The following is a 14,273-nucleotide window of genomic DNA, read 5'->3' as shown; positions in this document are numbered from 1 at the left end:
TGGTTTTGTCAGTGAAGCAAAACCAAGATGTAATATAATTATTTCATTCTAAAAAAAAAAAAATACACATACGGATTTGTGTACTTCAACTAAACATGCTTTCAGTTTTTAGACTGTTACCTCACTTCCTGTTCAGATAACGAGGTATCTAATTTTTCAAAATAAAACATAACCATAGTCTCATTCGCTATGAACATACTCTGAAATTGTAAATATCAGTACTGAGTCGTCATTTAAAATATTTACAATGAATACTGAATATTTATCTGTACATTTTATTCATCTGAGTTTCTTCCAACGATAAACATATTTCCATAAGGCTTTTACGTAGAAAAATCCTTGTACACTTTCTGGAAAGGCAGGGTTTTCACTTCCGGGCCGCAATCGATTCTTCTGCTGGTGGCGTCTTTCTGCTCTCTACTCTCCCAGGTCGTGTGTTATAATTCTACAAAGTTTGGGTTTATCTACCACGGCGCTTCAGCCTTTGGCCACCGGGCAGCTGTCATGGCGTTCAAACAGACTGTCACCAGAGCCCGCAGGGCAACGAGGACGCTATGGCTGCTTATGCTAGTGAGCCTGTCGGTGTGCGTCTGTGTTTGCCGAGCATCATCACCTCAGAAGCTGGACAGTGCCATGGAGAACATCGTTACAGAGAAGAAAGCAGAGGAGAGTCACCGGCAGGACAGTGCAGACCTGCTCATATTCATCCTGCTCCTCACCCTCACCATCCTGACTATCTGGTTGTTTAAACACCGGCGCTTCAGGTTCCTGCACGAAACTGGATTAGCGATGATTTATGGTGAGTTGTCGCCTCAGGCTGATGGACAAAAAGATGTCAAATGATCTTTGAGTATTGTTGATAAGACTTGAAATGAATGGATGATGTCGTCAAACAGGCTTCGGTTATGAAACCACGTCAGTAAATAAAATGGGATATTTTTGTATTTAGGGACCGGAGTGCTCAGGTAGATGGGGAAGTATGCTTATTTGAGGCTGTATACACACACCTCCTGCTATTCGATTGGCCTGCTAGCCATTTTAGTGAAATTATTATATAGTCACGTAATATATTTTAGACTTAAAAAAATGCTTAGATAAAGATGAGGACAAACTGGTAATAACGTGGAATATGTGTGATATAATTAAATTGAATTTAGGGGGGAAATTGAATTGTAATGTGTTAAGCAGTGTGTTGGCTTTCAGTTTTTCATACGATAAAACTTTTGTTGATCATTTTCCTTCAAAGATATGAACATTTAAGTAGAAAAAAATAAGAAAGCACACTGTACAGATACTCAAAATCCAGTGACTAAAACCAGTCTGTCCATCATTTCTGTCTGTCACTGACGGAGCATTTTAGGCTCTTTGACAGACTGGAGCATAGTAAACCCAGACCAGACTTTCACTTCCTGACGGTGAAATGTCCTGTTTCATTATGTATCTACAAGGACTGCTTTTATTCTTGTTTGCTCAAAAGCCTGCGCACAGTCAACCCACTCAGGTATTTCATGTAGTCCTTTCAAGTTGAACTTTTCTCATCATTATTAACAGTAATGAGGGGCTGCATTCCATTCGGATCTCTCAGATCAGCTACTGTGGAGGCTTGCTTATTGGCTTGGACTTCTGTGGCACCTAAATGGAACAGGATTAGCATCTGCTGCTATCTCCTCAGGTGGACTGGGACTACTCAGACTTCCCTGACACCTTTGCTGCTCTCTTATTAGTTTAGTGAGTTAGGTTCTGTCACGTAATACCAAGCCCAGCTCCACTCTTCTTCTCCTGGACGACAGGTGTAATCAGCCTGGGTTTTCTGCACAGGACTGTTAACAAAGTTCTGTCGTTTGTTTTGCTAATTTATCATTTTGAGGCTATAAATATACTCCATCACCATCCACTACATTTCTTCTCCACAACATTAAAACTTTGTACATCTCTTGCTCTGTACATGAACTGACTCCTCTGGCCCCTCTCTCTCTCTCTCCCCCTCTCTCTCTCCCTCTCTCTCTCCCTCCTACCCAGGTTTACTTGTCGGTGTGGTCTTGCGCTACGGCATCCACGTTCCCAGGGACGTTAACAATGTCACTTTGAGCTGCCATGTTAACTCCAGCCCTGCCACTTTGCTTGTCAACGTCAGTGGCAAATTCTACGAGTACACTCTGAAAGGGGAGATCAGTGCCAACGAGGTGGACGACGTGCAAGACAATGAGATGCTGCGCAAGGTACAAGGCATCGTGTTGCTGTCTGGCATTGAAACACTTTTGTACGTAGTCGTGTCCCAATCAGAACTAGCTGGACTTTATGAACCTGTGTGAATTTCTCTATCAGTATCATGTTATTTTAGAGCTCTTTCTGTCTGTCTGAAGAACCCTCCTTCCTCCACATGAGATTAATTAAACTAATTTAGGGGTGGGAATCACAGAATAACATTCAGTATGGTATTATCACAACACTTAGCCAACAATATCGATAGTCAAAAATAGAATGTCACCAAGAGCGATACTTGGTTACAGAGCCTAAATTCTGAAAAGGTTTTCTCTGTTAGGTTTTTCTATGGAACCAAAGGTGTTTGACGTTTGTGACATGAGAGCAACACTGTCAGGTACAGCAGCAGGTCAGCGCTCGACACTTATCATAGTTACCAAACCTATTCTTGCTTTAATTGTTACAAATCATGTATGTACAAGTGCACTCTGTGCTTCTCTGAATTAGATAAACTAAACCAAAAGAGCTACGTTGCTCTTAAGCTCAGCTTTGCACCAAAGTTTTGCAATGGAACAATTGCAAGTGAAGTTCCAGTGGTGTAAAGTGAATCGTTATTTGGCACCAGCGTATTGCAAGGGGAAGTATCATTGCAGTACATTGGAGTATCAATATTTTGTGCCACCACTAATCAGAATACAGGACCAAGTTTAGTGAATCTAAAAAGGGTTCAAAGTGTTGAAAAAAAGGCTTATTCTTTGGGTAATGTGAGCAGACAGAGACCCCTCCCTGAGAGATGTACAAAGGAAGATTCTTGTTCTAAGACCGTGGATAGATTGCTTTTGCCTGAGGTTCACTTGGTCTTTCCACTTCTGTAACAGTTATTCGGCTTTTTAGATCATGTTCTTTTTAAGAGATTTGCAATTACATGCTGTGTTCTGTAAAAACTAAAATAAAAAATACCCCCTCTCTGCCACCAAAAAAAGCACATACAAGTGAGGAATAAATAAATCCCCTACTGCTGTCAATAGCAGTGGCCCCCCTTCACCCTTCTTGTCATTTTTCCTCTTGATTGTAGAGGAAGGAACCTCACGCTGTCCCAGATGTGTCATTGATGATCAAATAATTTATTAATATCCATTTGTTTGAAAGCATTTCTTGATTTTCTTTCCTTGCTCCTCAGACCCTTTGATCTGTTTTTTTTTCCTTCTGTGTGATGACTCAGGTGACCTTTGACCCCGAAGTGTTCTTCAATATTCTTTTACCACCTATCATCTTCCACGCAGGCTACAGCCTGAAAAGGGTAAAGTAAAGCTGCAGGTTCTCCTGCTGCTGCTGCATATAAACCAAATACTTTGAATAGTACTTTGACTCCCTCTGATGAAGTAATGACAGCTGTGGGGCAAGAACATGGTGAAGATGAATGGCTCAGTCTAGTCGTTAGAGCCCTGATGTGGTTTATGGTTTTGTTTTTCAGAGACACTTTTTCCGTAACATGGGGTCCATCCTGGCTTATGCCTTTCTGGGGACAGTGATTTCCTGTTTTGTCATCGGGTAAGACACCACTCTGATCTATACACAGAAATGAGAGCGCACAAGCATCCGTGATGATGACGACGACACCTGCTCTTCCTCCACAGATTGCTGATGTATGGCTGTGTGATGCTGATGATGCGGGTGGGACAGCTGGATGGAGACTTCTTCTTCACTGATTGCCTCTTCTTTGGCGCCATCGTCTCTGCCACTGACCCTGGTGCGTCTCCTGCTGTTCCCCTTGGTTCTAGTTTTTAGTTCAGACAGACCAGCAGATAGCAGTGGAAACCCCCTCCTGGGTGGAGATAATTATACTCACAAGACGGTTACACTGATCAGCTGGAATCATTTCTGTCCCTGAAGTTGTTCTCGGCTGGAAGTGCATGTGGTCTATGTTGCTCTGTGTTCCACAGTGACAGTGCTGGCCATCTTCAACGAGCTCCAGGTAGACGTGGACCTGTACGCTCTGCTGTTCGGCGAGAGCGTTCTCAACGATGCGGTCGCCGTTGTTCTGTCCTCGTAAGTCTCCCGTGTTCCTCACGTGACATCGCAAACACATCAATCTCAGATGATCTTGAGTTTGTTCATGGATTGACCTGTAATGAAGCGTCTCATCACGGTCCTGTTACAGTGATGCCGAACTGAGACTCAGACTCTCTTCATGGGACTCTTGTTATTATTTCCACAGAATTTTAGATTATGATGACGAGCACAGTGGATGGCCCGTCCCCTCCAAAGAGAATCTGACCAGCCCACTGAACGGGTGTAATAAGTAGAACACAGCGGTGTATGGTTTTGCAGTGCCTTGGGAGGAACATGACAAATCACCAGCTATTAGACTGGCTCTTACAAGCATAGATCAGTATTTCTACATTTAGTTCTGCTTATTTATTTACCTGTTTATAAGAAGACGGGCTGGCTGTCCCTGGAGATGTTTATACCAAACAGAAGCAGAGGGCAGGTTGCCAGAACTGCTTATAGTTAAGACATCTGGTGATTTGTTCCAGGAGTGTGTAGGGGGCGGGGGGGGGGGTGCAGGGAGAGGCTGAATACTTTAAAGAGTCACACTTGCTTCAAGTGGCATTTGAAACTTTTACATTGCTTGATGAACTGATCTCTGATGGTCATCCTGATGATGTTCAAATGCTCTTTGACCCAAGTTTGATGAGAACTGTGCTCATGTTGCTTTTGTCCCACTTTATTGGGATAATCCACTGTTGACACAACCAGTGTAACACCGCAACTTTTATCTTCTTTTATGGAAAATGTAGCTGGATCAATTGAACAAGAGGTAGTGGACTGAAGCACAAGCCGTCGATTAATTGATTCAGTCTTTCTTTCTTTCTTTTTTTTTGAAGCAGACATGGAAAGCATTTGCTGATTCCAGGTTGCTTTTATGTTTTGGGGGTTTTGTACTTTTGATGGAAAAATTTGCAATTTGGCCACTGGGAAATTGCGATGAGAATTTTTTTTCCCCCGGACATTTTCTAAACTGAAAGGCAAAAATCCTCAGCAGGCTAATCAAGGATGAGAATGATAATTAGTTGCAACCCTGATTGTTCACTGCATGGTAGCGGAGACAAATATTTTGGAAACGTGGAAGCCTTTCCGTCAGGTTGGTTCCTGTCGATAACATTTTGAAATAAGTGACGGAGGTCTTGGAGGAAAGAAAACACTTTTTAATCTCCCTTCCTCACACGGCTCCCCTTCCTCCACCATAAAATTAATAGCAAGGAATCATAATGAGGTCCACCAAAATCATAAGCTTCCTCTTTTATGTTCGCTTCAGGTTAAAAGCAGTAAAGTAAAGCAAAACCTTTACTATTTATTAATTAGATTATTTCACCTTTGTACAGGTCGGACAGGACTAAGTGTCCCTTACAAACAGCTTATGTACGTTATTACTGTTCATGCAGAAATATTACGGAACGTCAGGTTCACTTGTGAGTGAGTTTGGTCTCAACAGTGAATTATCCAAATAGAGTCTGACACTCTCGTTCTGGCCTCATCTGCTCTGCTCTTCTGGATTATTCACCTTGTTTACTCGAGTGAGTTCTCACTTTCTCTTTCAGAGATGTCTCTTCCACTAACGATTACGAGTACACAAAGATCATTGTATAATAAAGCCGCTAACCTCGTGAAGGGAGTTACATCATGCAGATACTTCCCACTTTGAATACTGCAACTTTTCTGACCGAAGGATTTAATTTGAGCTCACCAAGTTATGGAATATATCAAGTTAAAATTTCATAAAGTGCGGTTGGTTCTTCATGGTTGACATGATTCATCTTCTTTACACTTTGGGCCTCATTCCTGTTCTAACTCACAAATTTGTTCTCACCCACTGTAGGATAGTTTAAGGCCTCATTTGAGTCCTACCAACAGGAAGCAAAGCCTATTTTTAACTCTTACTCCTGACATCGGGCCTTGTTTCCTGCCTGTAGCACCAAATTAAGAGCTAAAAATTCCTGTAGTGTTGCAGAGCAAATTTGCACTCTTTTTGTCTGTTTTTTTTTCCCCATTGAATTAATTTTTGTACGTGCTGTTATTACAGGTCAATAGTGGCGTACCAGCCAGAGGGCGACAACAGTCACACCTTTGAGGTCATGGCGATGCTGAAGTCTTTCGGGATTTTCCTCGGGGTCTTCAGCGGCTCTTTTGCTCTGGGAGTTGCCACTGGAGTCGTCACGGCTCTTATATCTTTCCTCTTGTTTTCATGTAGCTTCAGTAAATAAGAATAATGTTCCCTTAAAGAGCCGTAATAAGAATGAATAGATTGTGAAATCTAGTGACTTTTTTTACAAAGCGTACAAAACATATTTGCATGTTAATTATTTGTTTACTGTAATTTATTCCCGGGTTGACACAGGTTGTAACACCATATAAACAACTAAGAGTAACTGAACTGATACTGAGGGGCTCGAGGTTGTTGTCTATTCAGCAGTGCTTAAGTATTCAGAGTAGTTCATTGTACTTGAAGATAACACGTGCAGCGGGTGACAGTGTTTTACAGATAAACGCTCTTACACTGTAGAAGCTGACTCTGTACTTGAAACACATTACTCTGAATTTACACAAATTCAATTTTCTCATTACAACAGAGAATCTCTATTTAGATTCATAAATATGAAGAAAACATATTTTCTCAAATGCTGTGGCTGAATACTTAGCTTTGTTCTGTGTTATTATCCTGTTAAGTTTCTTAACTGCTGTCTGAACGTGACAAAGTTCACCAAGTTGAGAGATTTCCAGCTGCTGGAGACGGCGCTCTTCTTCCTCATGTCGTGGAGCACTTTCCTGTTGGCTGAGGCCTGTGGATTCACAGGTGACAACACCCAACAAGTCACATGACAACAGCCATGTAATCCATCCAGAATGAGGAAAAAAAAAAAAAGAGTTGATTAACTCTGAGTCTCAGCGTGAGGAGATGTGGTTCACCTCTAATGTCTGCTAGCATCACACAGCTGGAATCAGCCTGGACATGCAAACAACAACCTAGCAAAGTTGAGAGCAGCCAGATGTTATTGTTGCATTATGATGTAACTGAATCTCTTTCCTGGGTGTCAGGTGTGGTGGCGGTGCTCTTTTGTGGAATCACTCAGGCCCATTACACCTATAATAACCTGTCTCCCGAGTCCCAGGACCGGACCAAACAGGTTAGACTACAGCACGTCAACTTAACTCAGTGTTATTCATATCGCAGCGCTTCACAACAGAAGTGATGACGCTTTCTAAGTAGAGCATTGTCCTCTGGTATGCTTCAAATATTGTTTGTGTGTGTCTTTATTTTGAAAGTATGATTGAGGAGAAGTGGCAGATGTTTAAAGCAAGAATAGCTTTGTACGTGGTTCATTTATGAGCTACAATCGTAATGGATGTTTAATACGGAGCTCAGCAACATCTGCAATGTAACTGCTACAGTTGCTGTGTCAGAATAAACCCTCTTTTCTTCTGGTACACTGCGCAAAAAGAAACGTAAAGATTGTTGATGAACCACGCTGAACTAGCACTGTTAATCTTCTTTAAGAGAATAGCGTTTATAAGTTACATTTTAAATGTAAACCAGAAATTTATTTTATTTGCTGGCATTTTCTCATTTTATATTTTAAGGTACTTTTTTTTTTTTCTTTTCCAGCTGTTTGAACTACTGAATTTCCTGGCAGAGAACTTCATTTTCTCCTACATGGGTCTGACGCTGTTCACCTTCCAGAACCACGTCTTTAATCCCATGTTCATCATCGGGGCTTTCGTATCCTTTTCTACATGAAACAATGTGATGGACACAAAGCTGATGGGCTGCTGCTTCAGCATCAAAGTTGCTATTTTCACTCACACTGAGGTGCGGAGTGTATGGAGTTGCCTCCATTTTCATTTGCAGCTAATTCAGTAAGACCTGATTTAAAAACATATTTAAATTCTAATGAACAGAAGGCCAGAGGAAAGTCATTTTGCGTAGAAGCCAAAGGTCTAAGCTTTGTCATCTGGTTTGTGTTTCATGCTTCGATCTGCACCTGAGGCAGTGAAATAATGGGTGTATTGGTTTGGATTAATGTAGATGATAACAATTTCATCAAGTTTTGTTTTGGTTTTTTTTTGGAAAACCATTAGGTTTTAGGTTATTTACAAAAATACCTCAGGTTTTTCTAGCTTCACTAGTTTCCTTGACCTCATTGTCCACCAGGTGGCAGTGTTCCTCGGAAGAGCCGCTAACATCTACCCTCTCTCCTTCCTTCTCAATCTGGGACGCCACAACAAGATCAGATCCAACTTCCAGCACATGATGATGTTTGCGGGTTTGTCAACGAGATAATAAGAGATTTATAGATGATAAAATTCATTCTATTTATTGTAATGAAATATTCAAAGAAAGTCCATCAATGGCACACACACGATGAGAGTACTTGTAAGACTTGTAAGTCAGCTGATGTCACCAGATTGGGTGCCTCAAATTGTTCCTCTTTTACTTTTCAGGACTGCGTGGTGCCATGACCTTTGCCCTGTCGATCAGGGACACGGCCACATACGCCCGGCAGATGATGTTTTCTACCACTCTGCTCGTGGTCTTCTTCACTGTTTGGTTCTGTGGCGGTGGGACAACACAGATGCTGTCCTGCCAGCGCATACGGTCAGTTGACTCCTGTTAAATTATTAGATACCAGTTAGCAATTACTGGGCTTATAGGATCATTTGATGGTGATTATGTTGTCCTCTTAAACTGGATTTCGTTGGTGCTCATGTTTTCTATGTGAACCGTTCATTTGAATCTGCTCAAGAAATGCAAAACTGTTCCGACGATTAATGACTGCGATAGATTTTATACGTTCCTTGTGTTTGTTTGTTTTCTTTTTTTCAGAGTGGGAGTGGACTCTGACCAAGATAACTCTGTGAGTTTGACCCTTGGGGAATAATGCTATGAAAAGTTTCCTGTGTCCATAACAAAGCACTCCGTTCACGTCGACTGTGTTTGCACAGATGAGTATCACTGATGGCTCAGAGAGAAGAAGCACCACCAAACAAGAAAGTGCCTGGCTCTTCAGAATTTGGTACAACTTTGACCACAAGTATCCTTTGAGCAGTTATTTTTCAAGAACTCAAAAAAGAAAAAACATGGAAACTGTGTGTAGTTGTTGTTTTCTTTCTTTTTTTTTGGGGGGGGGGGGGTTAGCAGGTGACCATTTTATAATTTCAGCATATTTAATATTTAGCTACTCCTCCTAGATGCTTATCTTCCTGTTGAGTGCTGCAGTTCACAGTGTCAGCCAGTAGGGGGACAGGGGTGCCATGTGTAGACTTGAAGAGCAACATCTCCTTTATCAGCCGTGTGATATTAAAGGTCATAAGGTTTCATGTATTTTAACAAACTGTTTAACTTAATGTGTGTGATTTGGGGATGTTTTTCAATTTTCTTGAGAATATTTTTTTGTGCCTGCGTTTCCATGTAAAGGTGTTTTAGTTTGAGGTTCCCATCTTCTTGGTCCAACATCTAATTTCTACGCAAGTCGCCCTTGACTCCCGCCTCCTCTCCAGCTACCTGAAGCCCATCCTGACTCACAGCGGCCCCCCTCTCACAGCCACGCTGCCTCCCTGCTGTGGCCCCCTCGCCCGCTTCCTCACGAGCCCGCAGGCCTTTGAGGTCAGACGGCGGTTCATGCTGAAGCTATTTTTGAGAGTTCAGCGCAACACAACGCACTTGACGTCGACTGACAAAAAAGTCGCAGCACGATCATTTACAGTTAAAGTGCAAAAGATAAAAATGCAGAGCAGTGAAAGAAAAATCTGCAAGAAATATACAAATTTGAAATACACACACACATACACACACACACACATAGATAGCTGCTATATTTTTCCATGTGCAGTGTCCTGACATCCTTTTCTCCTCCCAACAGAATGAGTGCCAGTTAAAGGATGATGACTCTGACCTCATCCTGACGGACGGCGATATCAACCTGAACTATGGCGATGTTACGATCAGTACCGATGCCAGCGGCGCCCACACCCTTGGCGCCAACTCCGAGGACTTGGATAGGGAGCTTACGTCTGGGGATCACGAGCTGGTGATGAGGGGCACACGCCTGGTGCTGCCCATGGACGACTCAGAGCCTCCGTTTACAGATGCCAACGACGGCGTGCGGATGTGAAGATGATCTTAATATGTCAATCTACTGCAACCGTCCAACTTAAACTGACCCCAGCCATCGAGCAAACGACCAGTACCTGACTTTTCTTCATCACTCCACCACCTTTTCTTTTTGCTCTTTCCTCTGCTCTTTTGTTCTTGCAACTCGGCTGACTCCTCTGGCCTCTCTCTCTCTCTCTCCCTCTCTCCCGTTCTCTCTCTCGCCTTCTTGCTCTCTCTCACTTTCTTTCTCTCTCTCTCCCTCTCTCTTTCTCTCCCTCTGTCTCTCTCTGTCTCACTCATTCTCTCTGTCTTTACACTTTTCCCACTTCTTCTAGCAGCGAATCATTGTCTCTACCTCATTCTGGTTCTGCTCGTTTCCACACCTTTCTGGCATCCTTGTAACGATAGTCTTATTTATTTGAACAGTTTCAAATCAAAAGCCATTTTCTTTGTTTGGCTTGAATTTGTGCGTCAGTCACCTCACTGTAGCATCACACAGAGGTCTAGCAGCATGTTGCTAACTTGTCTTTGAGTAGTTTATCACTCGAGTGCTGTCGCGTTGAGATGCATGCTGAGGATGCTTGTTTTCTTTTTAAGGGTGGTTGAGGGGGTGTTGGACTGACCTTGAATGTTGTTGCCTTCTCTCTGGGCATCACTGAAGCTCGTTTTCCACCAAACTGGTGCAGGTTCTCTAATCTGTGCCGTCAAGATTTTGGTTCTGTCTACCAAAGCGGCCCATGTTCCCACCAGTTTTGAGCTGAACCATTTCATCATCACCTTCACACGCCCGCGCAGTTGTCTAGAGTCAAATTCAGTCACTCCCCCCTGGGACTAGAAATATGAGACTAGAAAAACTGAGATCAAATCAAAAACGGGACTCCGTCAATTCTTTGGTCCACACATGGGTGATGCCATTCTGCTGGGTGGACGTCAGACCCCACGGGTCAGGTGTGCTCACGTGCCCCTCATTCTCAAACCTGATTCGGACGTTTGGAAGAAGAAATAGATTATTGGTGAGAATACATTCAAAATAAAGTTTGCGAATAGGCGAGCGAAACTGTTCCTGTTAGTGAGGCATGACGACACAGTCAACAACCTAACTGTACATTTGGTTCCAATCAAGTGCCTGGGAATTGTAGTTTAAGCCACAACAGATCCATTTGAAATTGTTGTAAATTTTCTTTGTACAAAACAAAAAGAATATTAAAAAAAAAAAACCAAAAAAAAGAAAAACAAGCCGACCCCTCCGTCTATAAGGCAGCAGTATACTCAGTTGGAGGCTGTCAGGTTGTAAATTACGCGTAACAATGTGATGCTGCTGCTGCAGCCAGAGTAGCCTGGCAGTGAAAGTTGTGGTTGACACCCGTTGACCTTTGACTGTGACATAGACAGAGAGTTTACACCTTATTTTAGATGGTGACATTGCTCGCAGCAGAGCGAAGGGCTGATGTTTGGTGCCATTTCTGTCCTGCATTTGACATTTTATGAAAATTGAATGCAGATGACCTTTAAGTGTTTTATATTCTCTCTTTTCTTTTTCTCATCCCGTCAACAGAGGTTAAATAACACTTGTCGCACTCGTTAGGCTTTGTGCTCATAATTTCTGTTACAATGGACACGCAACAAGTTACTACCATGCTGTTGGTATCACACAGAATTGTTTGGCTCTGTGTTGGTTTTATATAATGAAAGCCATGAGATAAGTGATACGGGCAGGAAGCGCCACTCGCTGACGTTTTAAAATGAATTCATTATTGGTACTGTAACATTAAGAGACAGAGCAGAAGGAGCTGTTTTAGATGCTGGATGTATTTCTCTAGTGTACATGATGGTTTGAAAGCATAGTGGGCGATTAATTAGGGTTGAGGTGTAAAATCAAGTCACATGAGGGTACTGATGGATGAATGTGTTACTTTTTAGCCTTATTTCCGGGTATCGTCGAACACTGTCGGGGCTATTTTGGTACGACGAAGAACGGAAGGCTTTGTGATCCCCTATGGACTCCTGAGTAGCAGCTGTTAAAGAGTTCAACAGGAAGTGTTGATAGGACGTCGTCGTGGCAACCCAGTGTTGATGTGGACGGGAGCCAGAAAACACAGCGAACATGGTGACTTAGTTGAGCACAACAGTTCAGTTGTTTGTCCTCCCGGTGAGCCAAAGAATAGAAATGGCTGTCTGCTAAAAAGATGAACAAGGAGGGATGGAGGCCTGGGGGGTGGGGGTGGGGGTGAGGGGGTGGTTGTGTGTGTTTTCATGTGCTGGGATGATACGGAGGTGGAAGGAAGAGCAGACTCGCCTTCCATAGTTATCTTCTGCTGTGCAGGAACTTCTCATTGAAAGTATTTTTTTAACCCAGCATGCTTCTTTATGATATCACAAGAAATTATTTCTTTTCCCTCTTCTTCTTCTTTCTTCTTCTTTTCACCAGTTTATACTTTTCGTTTGTTTTGCAGAAGGGAAATGATGAAGTTTAAAAAAAAAAAACAAAGAAGAAAAGCTGATTTATTTGCACTCGCTCCTCAAGAATGTTTTTTTTTCTGTTTTATTACTTTGATGTTTGTTATGTATGTAACAGCTGCTTTTATATTACTTTGTGTTGGAAGGTTGTGGAAAAAAAAAGAGCAAATTCATGCCAATGTAATGAACGGTAATGATTGTTTCATTGAAATAATGGCGTCTACTTTCATACTGTGTCTGATCCATTTTATCACTTTACCATTCAGGTACTTTCTATGTACGTTTGCGAGAGATTTGTTGTTTGTATGCTTGTTGCCATGAATCCTACAGAGCATGAAACTGTCTCCTCCATCCGCTCGCTGATGGCGGACTCTGAAAAAGAAAAATATATACCACTGTTCCTCAGCTGAAACTGAAAAATCTGAAATCTGCAAAAGCTCATATTTAGGTTTTGATATTTGCCTCTTGCTCTGCCAGTTACGTGTTTCTCTCTCTCTCTCTCTCTCTCTCTCTCTCTCTGTCTGTCTGTCTGTCTGTCTCTCTCTCTCTCTGTCTGTCTCTGTCTTTCTTTTTCTTTCTGTTCTTTTAATGGTGACTTGTGATGGCTTTGATCAATCGGGTTCTTGTCTGAAGTAGCTGACCAAAGAGGCCTGCTGTGCTCTGTGTTCAACAGTCCACTTTATCTTTATACTGCAAGTTCTATTTCTGTGTGTGTGTGTGTGTGTGTGTGTGTGTGTGTGATGCCTGCAAGTATGTGCGGATGTTTGAAAAGTATCTGTGTGTGTGTGTTAGAGTAAGAGGGAGACGTTAGGTGCTCTCTTTTCCTCTGTGTTGCAGGTACATCTGTGTAAATATACTCACCTGTTCAAAGTTGCAAAGATCAATAAACAGAAGCTTGTGCTTTTGATTAAAGCGCCCGTTCGCCGCGGCGTCCTCATTAACCTTGTTTCCTTTATCATGAGATGTCCTGGTTGTTTAGGAATGTTGCTATCAAGGTGATTCATCCACACACACACACCGCTAGAATTTCCGCCTGCCCAGTCCAGTTGCTGCTTACATTCAGAACATACTGTACGCGGTGCGGACTTTAATTTAAAAAAAAAAAAAACTATAAATTTGTCCATATGTAAGTTGCAGTGACCTTGACCTTTGACCACCAAAATCTTTTCAGTTCATCTGTGAGTCACTGTAGACGTTGGTGGGAAATTTGAAGAAAGCCTGATTCCAGCGATGTCACATTAAAAAATATTGGAAAGGACAGACGCACAACCACAAAACAACGGATCCGTGCAACCGCTGTCACCGCACAAAGGTGTCGCTGATCATTGGTAAGAGAATATTTTTCAGAACATTATTATGTCAAATAGAATTTGACCTTTGACCTCTTGGGTATAAAATGTCAACATTTAATGCTATTAGACAAATGTGTTAAGTTTTGTAGTAATTTTGAATGCGTGTCAGA

At 42.2% G+C, this 14,273-nt stretch overlaps 1 protein-coding gene across 2 annotated transcripts; it reads left to right on the top strand.

The window, feature by feature from the left end:
* Positions 1-373: 373 nt before the first annotated feature.
* slc9a6a (solute carrier family 9 member A6a) lies at positions 374-13,721 on the top strand. Of its 2 annotated transcripts, XM_086221921.1 has the most exons (17): positions 374-799; positions 2,020-2,219; positions 3,425-3,502; positions 3,677-3,753; positions 3,840-3,952; positions 4,146-4,251; positions 4,421-4,495; positions 6,287-6,428; positions 6,952-7,057; positions 7,300-7,388; positions 7,868-7,981; positions 8,414-8,525; positions 8,704-8,857; positions 9,086-9,116; positions 9,205-9,293; positions 9,760-9,865; positions 10,122-13,721. In XM_086221921.1, exons 1-17 carry the CDS (start codon positions 505-507, stop codon positions 10,371-10,373), a joined length of 2,139 nt encoding a protein of 712 aa, XP_086078047.1. In that variant the 5' UTR covers positions 374-504; the 3' UTR covers positions 10,374-13,721. The 2 variants fall into 2 exon arrangements, with proteins under 2 accessions (XP_086078047.1, XP_086078049.1); XM_086221923.1 differs by lacking the exon at positions 4,421-4,495 and having other exon boundaries at positions 10,122-13,720.
* Positions 13,722-14,273: the final 552 nt, after the last annotated feature.

Source organism: Aulostomus chinensis, chromosome 13 (assembly GCF_037954235.1).
Source record: "Aulostomus chinensis isolate RoL2024-O1b breed Wild chromosome 13, RoL_Achi_v1.0, whole genome shotgun sequence".
NCBI classification, from domain to species: Eukaryota; Metazoa; Chordata; class Actinopteri; order Syngnathiformes; family Aulostomidae; genus Aulostomus; species Aulostomus chinensis.
The sequence above is the reverse complement of the archived record's forward strand: the minus strand, read 5'-3'. Positions and strand labels throughout refer to the sequence as shown.

Coding starts and splice junctions, on each gene's coding strand:
- slc9a6a (XM_086221921.1), top strand. CDS start 505: ATGGCGTTCAAACAGACTGTCACCAGAGCCCGCAGGGCAACGAGGACG. Junction 7,058..7,299: donor TGAGGCCTGTGGATTCACAG/GTGACAACACCC, acceptor CCTGGGTGTCAG/GTGTGGTGGCGGTGCTCTTT. Junction 9,866..10,121: donor CGAGCCCGCAGGCCTTTGAG/GTCAGACGGCGG, acceptor TCCTCCCAACAG/AATGAGTGCCAGTTAAAGGA.